At 57.2% G+C, this 16,792-nt stretch overlaps 7 protein-coding genes across 7 annotated transcripts; 5 read left to right on the forward strand and 2 right to left on the reverse strand.

Moving 5' to 3' along the window:
* Positions 1 to 47: 47 nt before the first annotated feature.
* Positions 48 to 1,837, forward strand: SCHCODRAFT_02031035 (uncharacterized protein). The gene is made up of 2 exons (XM_050341565.1): positions 48 to 290; positions 348 to 1,837. Exons 1-2 carry the CDS (start codon positions 216 to 218, stop codon positions 1,590 to 1,592), a joined length of 1,320 nt encoding a protein of 439 aa, XP_050202997.1. The 5' UTR covers positions 48 to 215; the 3' UTR covers positions 1,593 to 1,837.
* A 244-nt stretch (positions 1,838 to 2,081) lies between these two features.
* Positions 2,082 to 3,647, reverse strand: SCHCODRAFT_02695445 (uncharacterized protein; the record flags this gene model as incomplete). The annotated part of the gene is made up of 1 exon (XM_003034961.2): positions 2,082 to 3,647. One exon carries the CDS (start codon positions 3,645 to 3,647, stop codon positions 2,082 to 2,084), a length of 1,566 nt encoding a protein of 521 aa, XP_003035007.2.
* A 632-nt stretch (positions 3,648 to 4,279) lies between these two features.
* Positions 4,280 to 5,544, reverse strand: SCHCODRAFT_02607287 (N-terminal nucleophile aminohydrolase). The gene is made up of 7 exons (XM_003034960.2): positions 5,504 to 5,544; positions 5,417 to 5,454; positions 5,201 to 5,369; positions 5,029 to 5,153; positions 4,853 to 4,978; positions 4,568 to 4,805; positions 4,280 to 4,515 (listed from the first exon to the last, which is right to left on the reverse strand). The coding sequence occupies exons 1-7, from the start codon at positions 5,523 to 5,525 to the stop codon at positions 4,430 to 4,432; spliced, it is 804 nt and encodes a 267-aa protein (XP_003035006.1). The 5' UTR covers positions 5,526 to 5,544; the 3' UTR covers positions 4,280 to 4,429.
* Positions 5,545 to 5,805: 261 nt separating this feature from the next.
* Positions 5,806 to 7,202, forward strand: SCHCODRAFT_02484274 (putative cyclic AMP-dependent protein kinase catalytic subunit; the record flags this gene model as incomplete). The annotated part of the gene is made up of 3 exons (XM_003035787.2): positions 5,806 to 6,151; positions 6,201 to 6,991; positions 7,041 to 7,202. 3 exons carry the CDS (start codon positions 5,806 to 5,808, stop codon positions 7,200 to 7,202), a joined length of 1,299 nt encoding a protein of 432 aa, XP_003035833.1.
* Positions 7,203 to 7,352: 150 nt separating this feature from the next.
* Positions 7,353 to 8,137, forward strand: SCHCODRAFT_02031051 (uncharacterized protein). The gene is made up of 2 exons (XM_003035786.2): positions 7,353 to 7,914; positions 7,959 to 8,137. Exons 1-2 carry the CDS (start codon positions 7,503 to 7,505, stop codon positions 7,976 to 7,978), a joined length of 432 nt encoding a protein of 143 aa, XP_003035832.2. The 5' UTR covers positions 7,353 to 7,502; the 3' UTR covers positions 7,979 to 8,137.
* A 138-nt stretch (positions 8,138 to 8,275) lies between these two features.
* On the forward strand, positions 8,276 to 9,976 carry SCHCODRAFT_01210065 (uncharacterized protein). The gene is made up of 2 exons (XM_050341247.1): positions 8,276 to 8,302; positions 8,355 to 9,976. Exons 1-2 carry the CDS (start codon positions 8,296 to 8,298, stop codon positions 9,920 to 9,922), a joined length of 1,575 nt encoding a protein of 524 aa, XP_050202998.1. The 5' UTR covers positions 8,276 to 8,295; the 3' UTR covers positions 9,923 to 9,976.
* Positions 9,977 to 10,707: 731 nt separating this feature from the next.
* On the forward strand, positions 10,708 to 16,753 carry SCHCODRAFT_02562458 (uncharacterized protein; the record flags this gene model as incomplete). Its single annotated transcript, XM_050343770.1, has 9 exons — positions 10,708 to 12,182; positions 12,358 to 12,410; positions 12,604 to 12,913; positions 13,105 to 13,162; positions 13,261 to 13,294; positions 13,348 to 14,855; positions 14,878 to 14,922; positions 14,986 to 15,007; positions 15,237 to 16,753. Exons 1-9 carry the CDS (start codon positions 10,717 to 10,719, stop codon positions 16,751 to 16,753), a joined length of 5,013 nt encoding a protein of 1,670 aa, XP_050202999.1. The 5' UTR covers positions 10,708 to 10,716.
* Positions 16,754 to 16,792: the final 39 nt, after the last annotated feature.

The following is a 16,792-nucleotide window of genomic DNA, read 5'->3' on the forward strand; positions in this document are numbered from 1 at the left end:
TCAGCTGTAACCAGATAGACAACTGTGTGCTCGGACAGTGCCGCGTCATGCCCTTTGCTCTTCCATAACATGGCCTTCCATTAACGATGGAATGGAAGCATCCGGCGACACAATGGGCTTACCGTTCTTGGCGACAATAGATAACTGCGGTACTTATACACGCGCACTGCTCGGGATCCTGTCGAGCTGCCTACCTTCGTCCGTGAGCTGGGATCATGGACCTCCTTTCGACATCTCGCCGCGCGTTTCGCCGTGCTGCTCAGAAGCTTGAATGCATGATGCCACAGGAGGTGCGCGGCTTATACGCTGCGCTTGAGCTCACAGTACTGACGCTTGACTTGCTGCAGTTTCACGAAAATATCTTCGGGGGTGGAGACTCGAACCGTGTACGAAATCGTGGCGGCTCGAGCTGGCTCTCGGACCGCTCCTTCCACACATCTGACTCAATTTACGGATCCTCTACTTGGCGATCCGCCGCGGGTTCTTTGCTGTCGATGCTTCCATTGACCTCCCAATTACGAAAGAGACGCCATTCTCTCGCGAAGCCGGGCACTGTCAACGTGCCACCCATCAATCGCCTGCCCACCGAGGTGCTCTGCTTCATATTCATCATTTGTGCAGACAACGACCAGCTCCTCGCTCTAGATTCGACCTTCGTTCCGTTCAGGCTCACCCACGTTTGCGCGCTCTGGCGACAGATTGCCTTGGACCTGCCAGTGCTTTGGCATCGAATCGACTTGAATCTGAATTCCTGTTTGGGGACGGGACGCCATTCGAAGCTTGCTTCTATCTGCGTGGAACGTGCCAGAGGCCTCGGATTAGACATTTCCTACCATGAATTCACTCGCGACAATCTTCTGGACGGGACTTTGCCAGATGACCTTGAGCTTCACGAAGAAACCAAACTCTGCCACTGCCTCCTGAATTTCATCGTCAAGCATCTCGCCCAGATCAAGAGATTGGACATCACTGTCGGTGAAGAGTCGGCTCGTCGACTTGCCAGTCACCTCGGCGATCCACTCTTTGCTCTTGAGAAACTGAACATACAGTTTCATTGCAGTGTGCCGGACCCCCAAATCTTCGAACGTCTCTATTCGGGTCCCTCGTTGGCAGACCTGACCTGGCACGCCTACGACTGCACAAGCTACGTGGTAGAATGCCCAGTCAATGTGCCTTGGCAACAGCTTGTCGAACTGGATTTGCATGCTTGCCCAATCACACAGAACATGCTCATGTACATCCTGGACAAGGCGGTTTTGCTGCAAAGCGCAACTACGCGTCTATATTGCACAGATGTCGCGATGCCTCGTGCACGTCGTCCCATCCGTCACACTTCCTTGCAGTATATAAGCTTGGAAGGCGACGGACCACTCGACACCGTCTTCACCATCTGTTCGTTCCCAGCTTTGCGTTCTCTCGATCTTGTATCAGACACGGGCAGAGACGCCGATCCCAACGGGTGGCCCTTTCTGCAACCTGACCTGCTCACACGAATCGTGAAACAGGCAAAGGCTGGGCTGGAGTCGTTGTGTCTTGACTCCTGCGGCACTATCGACGAGTCGACCCTCGTATCCGTTTTTGGGCTGCCTTAGATGTCGAAACTCGTTGAGTTGGCGATCTTTCCATCTCAGTCGGTCATCACCGAGCGGTTCATCTCTTTGCTCCATCCTAGAAGATGCCCAAACTGGCAAACCTTGTCCTGGAGCGGTGCACGACTGCAGATGGGGTCATTGCAGATATGCTACTGGAAAGGAGGGCGAAGACGGATAGTCTTCGCTATGTGTTGATCGGCTACGCTCCTGAGAACAATGTGGGAAGGATCCGTCCGCGCCCTCGCGATCGGGCAGTGATCAAGCAGTTCAAGAGCCTGGAGCCAGAGGACCCCAGATTCTCGGCTATGGTAGATGACACTCTTGACTTAGCTTGCGACTCCGGTTATCGGGTCATTTACTGAGCGCTAGCAACTTCAGACTGTGTTTAGAACGTAGAGCACCAATGCATCATATAGCTACTGATTACTACTTTCCTTTGTATCTGTCCTCTGCCTTGTAAAGCCTTGCATCACGACGCGCAGACAAGGCTTACATACTATGTCCTCGAGTACCATACCATTCATCCCTTTCATATGTCACCTTGCAGTCGACCAACGGCACGGTATTGTTAGAATCGAAGATAGTCTTCCTCGACATCAACATTCCGAGCGCCGGCAGCTGCATCTCCTCGGTCTTGTACCCGTAGATCAGGCGCAACGTCGAAAGCTTGGGCAGTAGCCGATTCCGCGAGTCGCTTGTGTCCCAAGAGCGCGTCATCGCTTGTAAGAACTCCGGCGAGATGATGAGTTTATGTCCTTCCTTTTGGTACTCCGTTTCGCAGTATCCGCTCGTGTCGCGTATGCTGAGGCTGGTAAGCTGTGGAACGAGATTGAGGCAGTCTAGAACGACCTGCGGCTTGACCGGGTACAAGTTGAGAAGATCGAGGTGCTTGAGGGAGCACGCGCCATCCGAGCCCGCCGAACGGCGGAGGAGCTCATGCAAGGAGGTCAGCTCGGGCTTGTTCACCCCCGACATACCGTAGTTGTCCCGCTTGAGGATGATGCTCTCAATCTGCGGGGCGACGACGTAGCGGCACAAATGGCACGCGTCCAGCCAGAGCTTGAGCTTGCGGAGCTTGGGGAAGGTGATGGTGTGGTATGTCCCTACCACGTCGCCGACGTCGTGGGTGTACACCTCCAGGTACTCCAGGGTATCCGCGCATTGCGCGATGGTCTGCATGAGGTCGGCCAAGTACTGCTCCGCACTGGCCACCGGGTGCAGCTCGAGGTAGGTAAGTTTCCATGCCGCGGGGATCTTGATGGGGTTGTTGGGGTTCAGTTCTTCGCAGCACGATTCGAGCTTGGTCACGTTCGGAGCGATCTCGCCAAAGAACTCGACAGCCTCCGCAAGGTTGTTATTGACCTGCAGGTTCAGGTCCGTGAGCATGGGGAACGTCTCCGGCCAGTAGGGATCAAGCGCATTCATGATGCATTGGAGGTCGATATCCAGCTTGCGCCAGCGATACGACTCGGCGAATATCAGGCGCAGCGTTTCCTCGCTCCAGCTGCCGGGATTCTTGTCTGGATGTATGCGTCCGCTCTTGTCGTTGTAGAAGTACCAGTCCAGAATGCAGACGCTGAGCGGCTGGCCTGCCGTCCAGCCCAGACGATTGGCCAAAGCGTCCTCGTGGGTGCCCTGATGGACAGTGAAGGCCGTCCAGAGATGCGGGTAGCCAATTGCCACTTCGCGCCAGACGTGGCAGACGTTGACAAACTCGGGCACCAGCGAGGCGGCGGCGAACTCCCAGCGCTGCGGAAGCGCCATCTCGAAGATCACAATTAGCAGCTCGCGAGGGAGGCGGCGGATGGGGGCGAGGGCGGCGTGGCAGAGATATAATGCGTTCTTGATGCGCCTGCTCGCATCGCGGCCACGATATGTGGCAAGGGCCCTATCATGAAGTTCTTCAAGCTCGTCCTTGATATCTTCCAGCACCGCGATGGTTTGCGCGTTTGGTTGAACACCAGAGCGGAGATGTTCGATGGGTGCATGGTCCGAGACTTGTCGGAACAGATCTTCCATGATCTGGTCTGGCGAGAGGCCGCGGTGAGAGAACATAGCAGGAGGGGAGGTGGCAGGAAGGATGATGGGACGAAAGCAAGAAGGACGATGGGTCTGAGGCGATGTGAGAGAGTGATGGCAGGGTATAAATACTCAGGACCCGGTTTATGTCGTCGATGAACATAGCCACTGAAGGAAGCAAAAACCAAGGCAGTGACATAGACAAAGGCTATGACTAGGCATAGTCACCGGTACGACCTGGTTCTGCCACTTTGAATGGACCTGTCAGTCTTAGCGTTTGTTGGTTTATGATGCACTCACAGAGAAGCCTCCGCGGATCACAAATTCTTCTTGTCATATGTTGTACGACTCCAGATCACCCTCGCAGGTCGAGAGCCTCAGGTTTCATAGATAGTGCTTGTCATACGGCCTTGGACGAGCGATAAAGCATCTGCGGTGAGAACACCACAAAGGCGGGATACATGGTCCGCTTCCTTTTTTGGAACAATGGCCAGCGTCGCTTGGACCCACATCATTAATGCTGCATTGGCCTTACCGTGCATGCGCCGAGTACTCGTTACCGGTCTGTACCTACACCCAAGGTCAAGTCAACCACTCCATGCTGTCAATCGGGCCACGCACTTCAAGCTTCTGTACCGTCGACATAGAGCTGGCGGTCGGAGCATGTTCGCCTGTAAATATACTCCCCTGATCATAATTGGTGGCACAGAGGCGATCACGTCCTCGATGCGGCTATCCGTTAATTCACAGGTCACAACTGTGCTACCCTGAGCGTGCAACAACATTTCGTGAAAGTGATGTGATAATACAGGTTTGAACTACTGCCCTTGGTCTGCCACCCGCTGCGACATCGCCGCCTGGCCCGCAGAGCTCGCTGCCAATCTCGAGCGCTTGCGCTCCGCCTCTGCCAACTGCATTAGCATGTCGATCACATGTAACCGCTGGCTTGTACTCACCCGCCTCCTTCTCCCTCTCGATCTCAGCCACAATGCCCTCGATCTCAGCGAGTTCGAGCGTGGTGACCTTGCCGTAGCTTTCCATGACGCTGATCTCGATGTTCTTTGCGCCAGTCTGGACAACCTCAAGCAAGCTCTTGACAGTGAGCTTGATGCTCTCTTCGCGCGACATGTCGTCCTTGTGATTCTTCTCCAGGAACTCGCGCACGGTTTTCGAGGAGCGGCCGATGGCATTTGCCTGTGTGCAATTAGCGCCATGCATGAGTATGAAGAGGGGAAACGCACCTTCCATGCACTGTAGATACCGCTGGGTTCGGTTTGGTAAAGTCGTGGACGCGTGTCATGGGGGTCGAAGCCAACGATGAGGGTGGAGATACCGAAGGGGCGGACGCCTCCGGATTGGGTGTAGCGCTAGGAGTTCTGTGAGAAGAGATCGCAAAAGAGACGTGAGGAGGGCGTACTTGTTGGATGCCAGCGATGTGACGCGTAATGTATTCGATGGTGACGGGATCTTCGACGGTGAGGCGATGGCTCTGGCATTCTATCCGTGCCTTGTCAATCAAGATGCGACCGTCGGCAGTGAGACCTGCAGTATATAAGCATCGCGCAGAGGGGGTTTCGCTTGCGACGTACCAGCGAAGGCCAAGCATACGTGATCGTCCAACATGACGACCTTGCGAACGGTGCGGGGATCTTGGAGCTGCAAGACGGACTTCTTCTCGACGCCGAGAACGACGACGTCCTTCCCGCGCACGCCTACGGCGCACGTCCCCTTCCTCACTGCTTCCAAAGCGTACTCGACCTATCCCATCATCAGACGCGTACTATTCATGCCAGGAAAGTACGCACCTGGAAGAGATGGCCATCGGGGGAGAAGACGGTGAGGGCTGGATATCGATCAGCAGCCAGTCCAGTTCGCTTGCTCGTCGTGCGCACCGCGATCGTAGGACCTGGACATTGTGATGGGCAGCGACAAGAGACGCGTCTTGCGGACGCGTAATGGAGGCGCCCGATGTGGGTGTTTGCCATTTGCCTTGCCACGTGCGGCGTCGCGTGGCCGTCGTTCCAGACGCCGAGTGCGACTTGGTTTTGACAACCGCTGCTCGAGTTCCTCATTTCCACCGCGACCGCCTGCGCCACCGACGCCCGCCCCCTCACCCTTCCTTTTCCGCCGGTTGCTGCGTTCCATGCGTCTATAATCTCCACACTTTGTCTTGTATCCTACCACCGCCCTTATAATGTCCGGCGCGGCGACCAACACGCGCCCCTCCCTCGCGAACGCCGCTCCTCGCTTGGGCTCCATCTCGCTCCCTAGACGGGAATCTCAGGTCGTGCCTGACGCACCTATCACTCCGCCCCTTTCCCCCGGACACAGCGAGCTCAGCATCGACGACGTAGAGATGGTTGATCGCGTACTTCCATCCCCCGGACCGGCACACCACCAACTCCATCAGCCCACCCAGCATGATATGCAGGTCGACGAGGAGCGGCCTCAGCCCCCCCTCCGCCTGCTTGAAGACGAAAAGGTGCATCTGCAAAAAGTCGGCATCAAGCTCACGGACTTCGAGGTTCGGGGGACCCTTGGTGAGTCCTTCGATCGCACCGCCCCACGCATGCGCTCATCGCTTTGCAGGTACGGGCACGTTTGCCCGCGTTCTCATCGTCCGACATAGGGGGCGCGAGTCCAACAACTACTTCGCGATGAAGGTCCTCCGCAAGAGCGAGATCGTGCGCCTGCGCCAAGTGGAGCATGTGAACGCGGAGCGCTACATCCTCTCCCGCATCCAGCACCCCTTCATCGTCGACCTCTTCGCCACCTTCCAGGACAGCCTGAATGTCTACATGCTCATGTCCTACGTCCCCGGCGGTGAGCTCTTCACCCACCTCCGCCGCGCCCAGCGCTTCACCCCCGACGTCACGCGCTTCTACCTCGCCACCATCATCCTCGCCCTCCGCTACCTTCACTCCTTCAACATCATCTACCGCGACCTGAAGCCCGAGAACCTCCTCCTCGACTCGCGTGGCTACCTGCGCCTCACCGACTTCGGCTTCGCGAAAATCGTCGACGACCGCACGTGGACACTCTGTGGTACGCCAGAGTACCTCGCCCCGGAGATCATCCAGTCCGACGGTCACGGCAAGGCTGCAGATTGGTGGGCCGTCGGCGTGCTCTGCTACGAAATGCTTGTCGGTTATCCCCCTTTCTTCGATGAATCGCCGTACGGGATATACGAGAAGATCCTCGACGGACATATCCATTGGCCGCGTAGCATGGATCCGCTGTCGAGAAGCCTCATCCGCGCCTTTTTGAACCCCGACCGCACCAAGCGACTGGGTAACATGATTGGCGGGCCACAAGACGTCCTGGAGCACCCGTGGTTCCGAGGTGTAGATTGGGACGCTTTGGAGCGAAGAGAGATCATGGTGAGTGATTTGTGGGGAACGTCTGGATAGAGATCAATTTCGTCCGCAGGCGCCGATAATTCCACATACTTCCTCCGGCGACGATACTCGACATTTCCTACGCCTGCCGCTCCCGCCCGCAGAAGACATGCCAGGCCTCTTCCACGAGGAGCAACCGCCCGCGCTCGAACAGCGCTTCGATCCCACTGCATATCAGTTCCTCGAGTTCTGAAGCATCATGCGCTCACTCGAAATCCAATACGCATCGACCAACCCCTAGATTACACACCATTCACCCTCCTTTCCGCCTTCACCCTATAGCCTGCCTCGCCCTCTATAGTCTGTCTCCCTCCCTATATCTCGTCCTCCTTCGGCTTCGCTCTCCTGTCGTCCTCACAAAATCTGTATTCTTCCCGGACTATCTCACTTTCCTTTGTTTCTGCTCCTCCGATTTTTGGGCCTCCGTCTGAGTCTCCTTTTTTGGTCTGGCTTATTCTTCAGCCTGCTCACAGTGCGTCTGTCCCTCATACGTATGCTCTCTCGTGTCCCCCTACGTATATCTTGCACTGCTTCTTATTGGATTCGCGCCGCATCCCTGATCCTTACACTGTATCATTTCTTTCCTATTTATCCTGCCTCTACCCAGCCCTCGTGCTCGACGTGTATCCTTTGCTTCCTCTCTCTGGACTCGACTTCCTATCTGGTACCATGGTGCTTCGTGTTGCTTCTGTCGCTGATATTTAGGCGTACGTACCAGTACTCAGGTGTACGCATTGATATCCGGACGTGCGCGACTACTAAAAGGCGGTTAGCGCCTCGATATACTACGTTCCTCCATATACCCGTCGCGCTCTGCGCCTGCAAAATCCTCGGGACCTCGCCGCTGTCGTGGCTTGGATGCTCCCTCTGTACCAATGACTGTGCAAGGCGAATGGTTGCAATTAGTACGTGTGTGGTTGTCGTTATCGTCGTATACTGATCATCACAGTCAGGTATGCATATGCATGATCTGAGTGCCCATATTCCTTCCCCGATTCCCTTGTTGCAGCCGCACCATTCGCACGTTGCTTCAAAGGTGCGAGACGACCGCTAAGTGACGGGTAGGAATATCGACCGGGCTCTCTGAGCATTGGTTTTCTGGACCATGCAACGCTGGCTTAACGATCCTGAAATGGGAATGAATGTTGCGTGACCATTGATCCAGCAAAGGTAGGCTTCCTGCCGCCTTTTCGGGAACAATGAGCGCAAGCTACATAAGCTGGATCGATCCAGTCCGACCGTGACATCCATCATCCTATTTTCCCTCTGCCGCTTGGCTACCCTCGATGCAAGGTATGCACGGGTCTTGAAGGCATTCGCTTGCTCACTAGCGTCTTCGCTCTAGCTATGGAATACTCTCCGAAAGACATCGATATCGATGCCTTACTCAGCGAAACATCTGTCTACGCGCGCGTCGAGCATCTCCGCGCCGGTGTCACCCCCAGCGCTCACGCTACCGCGCGCCTCCTCTCCATCGCCGACAAGCTTCAATGCATTTTATACCAGCGTCAGCTCCTCTTCCACCGTGCTCCCCACATCATCATCGACGGCACACCGACGCGGCGCATCGAAAGAACTATGCACATCGAACACGCCTTGCGCATGTGCCGCGCCGTCGTCGCCCCCGTTCGCCGCCTCCCTCGCGAGCTGCTGATCATGATCTTTGAGTTGGCGCTTCCGTGGAAATGGGAGGAGGCGTATGCGACGCAGATACTTCACTTCGCTAGCGTCTGCCACTACTGGCGTGAGGTCGCGACTGGTTATGGGCGGTTTTGGTCAACTATTCGGATGCACCAGACCACCCCTGCTGGAGCGGTAGAAAACCGGATCCGATGGTCGAGCAATAGCTCCCTCGAAGTCTCGCTCATCCACCTTGACCCTCGTTCGCGGAATGGGGCCCCATGGAACGCGGCTGCCCTGCATGTCTTGTTCTCCCAATCGCATCGCATGCGCAGGTTAAGTCTGGCCCTAGGCATGTTCTACCCGGACGTCATCCAGGCCATTGGGCATTTCTGGCCCCGAGCGATGCCCCAGCTGGAGGAACTGGAACTGGAGGTCTTTGATAACCTGGCGGAGGCTGTTCGGGACTTCGCCAACCTCGCACCGAACCTCGTCGTTCTCCAGCTGGTCTGCGAGAAAGTCCCCGCGCCCATCAGGTTCCCGCCAACATGGAAGCTCACCAGCCTCAAATTGCACTTGGTCGAGCAGGGGCAGTACCTGCACGAGGTTATCGCAAATATCGCGGCGTGCGCGCCTACCTTGGAGTCCCTAGATGTGTACGTGCTTGACGTTGGCGAGATAGACGCGCAGTTCGCCACCATCGTATTCCCGAATTTGCGGACCTTGACGCTGCGGTTCGACGCTTGCTATCTGTGCCGCTATGCCGTCGCCCCTCAAATCGTCAACCTCAAGCTCGAACGCGAGGACCCGGGCATGTCGGGGCAGGACGAAAGCGAGATAGTGGCCTTGTTCATCTTTCTTCAGCGCTCGGTGGGTTCCACTGGCTTTTGTCCTGTCAAATCTCTCGAGCTCGTCGGCATGACCCCCGCTCACCCTCAGCTGGTGATTGACTGCCTTGATCTCGCTCCCAAGCTCGAGCATCTCGCAATCCAGGACTCGGATTTGTGCTTGGACCTAATCGGAGAGGGCGACGAGGAGAAGCTCATCATCTCGCCAGAGCTGCTACGCGCGATGACACGCTCCAGCGGATCAGATGACGCGTCGCAAAACAAGATGCTACCGAAGCTCTCGACTCTGGGTGTGCTCCTCCAATACGAAGATGAAGAAGTGGAGAAGCTCCTGGACGACATGATCGCTTCTAGGGTGGCTGTGTCTGACTGGGACGACATACGGCCTTTAGCAAGCTACATGTTCTTTCCGTACTACTATTACTGCAACACTAAGTGGTCTTAAGAGACGCCTCCCAGGAATTACATACGCTTGTGACGAAACGATATTTGATGTCGAACTTAAGCGTCAGTTATATGTAACTCCGGAGTGAAAGAGCTCGATCTTACATGCAAAACCTTCATGAAGCTAGTTCTATGGAAGCGCAGCAACACGGTTGGTGACACTCACAACGCAAGATCTGGAAACCAGTCGAAACAATACTTGAACTTCAGGCAACCCAATATCTTGCAACGCGACATGCACGTGATCGCGTATGGCGACTCAGAATCTTCATTCCCGATTCGAACAGCATGACTTAAAGCAATTGGCGTCCTACCGTCACCTACGCTCCTCGATACCGCATCAAATGGTACAAGGTGTACTCAAACGGCCGGCTATGACGACTCTGCCCTCCACTTTGCCAATCTAAAGCCTGACTGAAGAGTCAGTGGCATGTCTGTCACTCGGACCTTCGTCGAAGCCAGTAACGCCCGGGCGCTCTGATAGTCGATTCTCTGGTCCATGCAGCGCTGGCCATTGATCCTGAAAGGGGAATACGCGTTGCATGGACAGTGGACATCGATGGCAAACCTCCTGCCACCCTTTTAGGGAACAATGGGCGCCAGTCATATATGAATCGGGTCGACAGCGGTCTGACATCTCATCATCCTCTTCTACACTCCCACAGTGCTACATTCGCGTATCTTGGCTGTCTCTCACGCTCTTGTTTGGGACATAAATTACCTCGCCAGTAAGCAGGGCACGCACGGCTCTTGCGATCACCCAATAAGAACTAATCAGCTTCGTCGTCTCCAGCAATGGAATTCTCCCCGAAAGACATCGACGCCTTGCTGGACGAAGCCTCGGTCTACGCGCGGGTCGCGCATCTCCGCTCCGGCGTCACACCCAGTCCTCAAGCTACCGCACGCATTCACTCCGTCGCCGCCGAACTCCAGTGGATCTTGTGCCGGCGTAAACACCTTGCCAACGACTCCAGACCGACGAGGCGCATTGAGCACGCCTTGCGCATGTGCCGCGCGGCCGTTGCACCCGTTCGACGCCTCCCTCGCGAGCTGCTGATCATCATCTTCGAGCTGGCGTTGCCGACGAACTGGGAACAAGCGTACGTGACGGTGATGCCCAACTTCGCGAGCGTCTGCCACTACTGGCGCGAGGTCGCCATAGGCTACGGGCACTTCTGGGCCAACGTCGCCGTGCATCAGACCTGTCCTGCAGAAGCGGTGGCGACTCGAATTGACTGGTCAAGGAACGAGCTCCTCAATGTCTCCCTCCGCCATGGAGTCGGTTGCCCGCAAGGTGAGAATGCCCGGTGGAACTCCAGTGCCCTGCACGCTCTATTCTCCCAATCGCATCGCATGCGCAGGTTCTCCGTACATGCCGCCATCTACTACGAAGACATCATCCGGGCGATTGGACCCTGCTGGCCGACGGAGTTTCCTCAGCTGAAGGAGCTGGACTTGGCGGTCTTCGACAACCTGTCGGACATCGTCGAGGACTTCATTGGCATCGCGCCGAATGTTGTCAAGCTCGAACTTTTCTGTCACTACGTCCCTCGCTCTTTCGAAGTCATTCCGGCGTGGGACCTTACTCACCTCGAACTGAACCTGCTGGAAAATGGACAATGCCTAGAAGAACTCATCGGGGTCATCGCGGTCTACGCGCCTACCTTGCAGTCCCTGGAGGTGTACGTGCTCGACGTCGGCGAGATTGACGAGGAGTACGACACCATCATGTTCCCGCACCTTCGGACCCTCAAGCTGCACTACGACGCGTGCTATCTGTGCCGACATATCGTCGCTCCCCAGATCGCCAGCATCAGACTTGAACGGCCAAACCCGGGCATGTCAGGGGAGGACGGGAGCGAGCTGGCGGCTTTGCTCACCCTTCTCCAGCGTTCCGGGGGACCCGCCGGCGTCTGTCCTCTCGAGTCTCTTGAGCTCCTCGGCATGACTCCTGCAGAACCACAGCTCGTGCTAGACTGCTTCGGTCTCGCTCCCATGCTTACCTGCCTTGCAATTCAAGACGGGGACGAGTGCTTGAATCTCCTCGAGGACGGGGATCTGGAGAAGCTCATCATCTCGCCGCAGTTGCTGCTGGCGATGACGCGCTCGAGCGAGCCCGGCGACGCGCCGCAGAATAAGCTGCTGCCGAGGCTCTCGAGTTTGAGCTTGCACCTGGAGTACAAAGACAAAGAGGTACAGACGCTCCTGCACGACATGATTGCTTCCAGGCAGGCGATCTCCGACTCGGACGATGTCCTGCAGTTAGTTGACTGCACGATCGTCCCCCAGTTTGGAGATGAATGGTAGTGTATCTACGACAAATGTCTAGTCATTGTGAACAGAGCGACTGTTCCGCGCTTTCCTGTCTGTCATATCTTTGTTGTAGAAGAGGGAACTTGTGTTTTCCAACGTCTGGTATATGAGAGATCATGAAAGTGGCCGCGAATCGAACGCGCGAAGGGCCCCCAACGACCCGCCACCTCCTGACTGTGGGTCACTGTACGCGATTGCGTCGTCAGCAAGGTCGCGGGCCGTAGCTGGCTTCCAAGCCGTATCGAAGCGCCTCGCACCACCGAGGGTATGGGCCCCCGGCCGTGGAATACACCACTGGTAGCACTGGGAGCATAACTCGTATGGTCACCACCTGGGCCAGTCCCGGGCTCGCATACGTATCCTCCCCAGGCCGACCGACCAAGCAAACCATCAACCTTCCACGGAAGCGACTTCGCGCCATGTCCAGCACAGCGCGTAGCGTCCCTATCCGCACCGCTGAGGGAGGCGGCCCTCAGCTGTGGACTACACCACTTGGTGGTACGCCAGAGAGCACTGCACAGCGGGGGAAGCCCCACAGGCCCCTCGCTGACTTACCGGTGACGGCGGTCACCCACAACCCCGAGGGGAAGGGGAGACCTGGCTTCTGGAGAAAAATTGCTGGCCTCATACCTCTCCTATATATACCGCGACTTCTACAGCTCGCCAAGGCCACAGCATCGTGAGTGGAATCACGAGGCATGGAAGGAATTTGCCATAATGACGACCACAGAAGGGAAATAATCGGTGCTAATTTGTCAGTATCTGCGCTAGACCCATTGCAACTTCAGAACGCGCTAGCTCATGCGCGGTCCGCCCTCCACGTGGATGGCTTGTAGAAGTGCGCGACGCGACATGCACGTGATCGCGCAGGTTCTTGATTCCTGATCCAACATCGCAACAATGTCTCAGGCTCACTTGGTCCCTGCCTGTACGCCGCGTCAATAGTGCACGGTGAACCCCCAACAGCTCTTGCATTTTACCGACTCCGCCCGCTTTTTCGTCAAGTACAAGAATCGTTATTGCTAGTGGTACTTCTGCGCCATTCGGGCTTGTCGAGAAGGTGCGTTGTGCACTGATATGACAGTGGTAACCGGGCTGACCCTGCGGATTGAGTAGATATGTCTGCGGCGTCTACGATCGACCTCATACGCACGGCGCTTAACCACGCGAATGTCGCCCTCATACGCTCTGGCACCATCCCCAACGCTCAGGAGACCGCACAAATTACCTCCCTTGCCGATGCTCTACAGAAAGCTCGAGACCGACACCACTCTGCAGCTGAACCCTTCACGACCACGCATCCTGATGATCCCATACAACAAGAGCTCATCGAACACGCTCTGCTGATGTGCCGCGCCGCCGTAGCCCCCGTCCGCCGCCTGCCCCGCGAGCTCCTCTCGATCATCTTCGAGATGGCGCTCCCCGACAACTGGCTCATCTCCAGCGCACCAGAAACACTCAACTTTGCCAGCGTGTGCTTCTACTGGCGCGAGGTCGCCCTGGGCACGCCAAAGTTCTGGTCGCACATAGTGATGACTCTGTGCAGTCACGAAGGGCCTGTAATCAACCGCCTGCGCTTATCGGCAGACGAGCCGCTGGATGTGTTCATTGCGAGCGGCAGGCATCTTTATTTGGATGTGGAGGACGAGGGGGAGGGGCCTACGATCTCGAATGCAGAGGCAGTGCAGGCGATATGCTCGCAGGCGCGGCGATGGTCCTCGCTATGGGTACCCAGCATCGACGAATCGATGGACGCGCTGGCGCCCTACTGGCCGACAGAGTTTCCGGCGTTGAAAGCGCTGAAAATGAGCTGCGAAATGGACCCCGCGAAATACATCCGGTACTTCGACAATGCGCCCAACGTCGTCGGATTCTCCCTGAGCGCCAACGACTTAACGCCGGCGCCGATCATCCTCCCTGCGGCGTGGAAGCTAGTCAGTCTGGATATCAGCATCGTCGACGAAGAGCGGTACTTGGAGGACATTATGGAGCCCATCGCCGCGAGCGCGCCCTCCCTGATCCGGCTCATCGTCAAAATCAGCGGCGTCGACGAGATGGAGGGCTTTGACGAGCCCATCGTTTTCCCCAACCTCCTCGAGCTCAAGCTCACAGACGGCGCGTGTTTCCTCTGCAATCACATCGTCGCCCCGAGCGTCCTCGTCATCCGCCTGGAGGGCCCTGCGACGTGGAACGAGGGCGGCATCGAGATGGAAGCGCTGCTTCACCACCTGCAAAACACGACAGCCGCCTCAGCAAACCCTCTGCCTCTCAAAATCCTCGAGCTCGTCAGCCTGAACCCAGCTCCCCCACAAGTAGTCGTGGACTGCCTGGAACTCACCCCCAACGTCTTCCGCCTCCTGATCAACGAGAGGCGTCCTGACTGGCACGATCAGCCGGTGTTCGCTGACGAGCACGAGCCACTCGTCTCACCGGGCCTGCTGGCCGCCATGACGCGTTCCCCTGATCTTGCCTCATCCCGCGATCGGCTGCTGCCCACCCTTCTGGCGGTTGATCTCCGGCACGAAGATCAGCTTGTGGATGTAGAGGAGCTTATGCGGGCTATGCTACAGTCCAGATTGGAATACTACGATCGCGCGAACAGGATCTTTCCTCTAGACACTGTCTTGACGAAACCTCAGATAGAAATACAGATGCCGCGATGATGCGGCTGCCTTCTTCGATGTGAATGTACACATACGGACCAACGTCGATTGATTGACATCCGCACATATGGTGACATTCTGTCAACAGTTTGAGAACATTGGCGCGACGCGTGCGCTATATACACGTGACCGCGACGCGTTCAAGGAGATCGCCCTGGTTTCCGAGCAGCAGCATTTTCGACCTGCACGACGTGTACCCCGATTCCCCGAACCATCACTGACAGGGGAACTTGCGTGTTCTCTACCTGTATTGCTGAATATCTGGATCTGTTAGGGTGATATCTTGCAGTGCGTAGCCTTGACGATACCCATTCGTTACTTCTCTAAAGCACCAGTTAGCAATGATCACGCTGCCGGCCGACGTCGAAGGCCTCCTTCATGAAGCGTCCAAGCACGCGAACGAGGAGATGACACGCTCTGGTACCATTCCCAACCCCCAGAAGACGACACACATACTCTCGATCACCGATGCCCTGAGCAAAGCTGCCAGGGACTTGGAAGTCACTATGCCGGGCGCAAAAGACACTCACCAAGAGTCTGCGCACATCCCCCGCATAAATCGAGCGCTAGATGTCTGCCGTGCCGTGCTTGCGCCCGTGCGCCGCATCCCCCGCGAACTGCTTATCACTATCTTCACCCTCGCACTACCCGAGTGGTGGTACAGCCGGAATATCGAGGACCAGCTCAACTTCTCGCAAGTATGCTACTACTGGCGGGCAGTCGCGCTCGGATACTCCGAGTTCTGGACGCACCTCGCGATGACGATCTCCACGCGCACAGCGCCCGTGGCCTCCCGTCTCGAGCGAGCTGGGGAAGAGCCGCTGCATGTCTCCCTCTTCGGGCCTATGGAGTTTTTGCGAGACGAGGGCAAGCCGAAGCGAGACCCGAATCCGGAGGCAATTGCGCTTGTGTTCTCGCAGCACCATCGGTTCTTCAAGCTCGCACTCTACGACTTCGACAAGATGGAGGACCTCGTCGCTCCACACTGGCCGCAGGAGTTCCCCGCGCTGAAGATCGTGGAGCTCGACGTGGGTCGAGAGCACAGGAAGTGCCTGGAGTACTTCGAGAATGTCGCCCACAACGTCATCAGCTTCGAACTCAGAATGGAGCGCACCTTCAGACCCGTGGTCCTCCCCTCCAACTGGAACCTCGTCAGCCTCGAGCTGTACCACATCGACGACGAGACGACGCTGGACGTGCTGCTGGACGCCATCGCGGCATGCGCGCCCACGCTCTTCCGCCTCGTCGTCTCCGCCATGGAGCTCGGCGACGTGGACGACGAGCGCGCGGTCGTCGAGTTTCCCGTCCTCCACGACGTCACGCTCGAGAACGCCGCCTACTACATGCTGCAGTACACCACCGCGCCCCTCATCGGCGCGCTCAAGCTAGAGGGGGGCATGCACACCATGGACGGCTCCGACTACATCGACGTCCTTCTCGCCTTCCTCCAGCGCTCCGTGGTCCCACATCCGCGCCTCAAAGTGACGCGCCTGCGCACGCTCGAGCTGGAGGGCATGCCCGCCGCACCGGTCGAACAGCTCGTCGCCTGCCTCCAGCTGGCCCCCGCCCTCGCCCGCCTCGCGGTCGACGAGGCCGACTGGCGCGACGACGACGAGCGCTCGGTGACGCCCGAGCTGCTCGGCGCGCTCACCCGCTCGCCCTGGACCGACCTCGGAGCCCTCTCGCACTTCCTCCTCCCCGCGCTCACGCACCTCAAGATCAAGTGCCGCCGGGAGGCGGACGAGGCGCTCACCACGGCGATGCGCACGATGGTTCTGTCGCGGATGACGGACAACCCCATGGACTTCCCCGCGCGGCTGCGGGGGCTGGAGACGGACATACCGGTGGCGTACTGAGCGCCGTGGGAGCGTACTGAGCACCGCGGGAGCGTACTG

The sequence above is a fragment of the Schizophyllum commune genome (genome assembly GCF_000143185.2).
Source record: "Schizophyllum commune H4-8 unplaced genomic scaffold SCHCOscaffold_1, whole genome shotgun sequence".
In the NCBI taxonomy this organism is placed as follows: domain Eukaryota; kingdom Fungi; phylum Basidiomycota; class Agaricomycetes; order Agaricales; family Schizophyllaceae; genus Schizophyllum; species Schizophyllum commune.

What these genes read in the sequence shown, in the direction of transcription:
- SCHCODRAFT_02031035 (XM_050341565.1), top strand. Translation starts at nt 216, where the DNA reads ATGGACCTCCTTTCGACATCTCGCCGCGCGTTTCGCCGTGCTGCTCAG. An exon ending in AATGCATGATGCCACAGGAG is followed by an intron (nt 291 to 347) that starts GTGCGCGGCTTA and finishes GACTTGCTGCAG; the next exon opens with TTTCACGAAAATATCTTCGG.
- SCHCODRAFT_02607287 (XM_003034960.2), bottom strand. Translation starts at nt 5,525, where the DNA reads ATGTCCAGGTCCTACGATCGCG. An exon ending in GTATCTACAGTGCATGGAAG is followed by an intron (nt 4,806 to 4,852) that starts GTGCGTTTCCCC and finishes AATTGCACACAG; the next exon opens with GCAAATGCCATCGGCCGCTC. An exon ending in CGAGAGGGAGAAGGAGGCGG is followed by an intron (nt 4,516 to 4,567) that starts GTGAGTACAAGC and finishes TGCAGTTGGCAG; the next exon opens with AGGCGGAGCGCAAGCGCTCG.
- SCHCODRAFT_02031051 (XM_003035786.2), top strand. Translation starts at nt 7,503, where the DNA reads ATGCTCTCTCGTGTCCCCCTACGTATATCTTGCACTGCTTCTTATTGG. An exon ending in AAGGCGAATGGTTGCAATTA is followed by an intron (nt 7,915 to 7,958) that starts GTACGTGTGTGG and finishes TGATCATCACAG; the next exon opens with TCAGGTATGCATATGCATGA.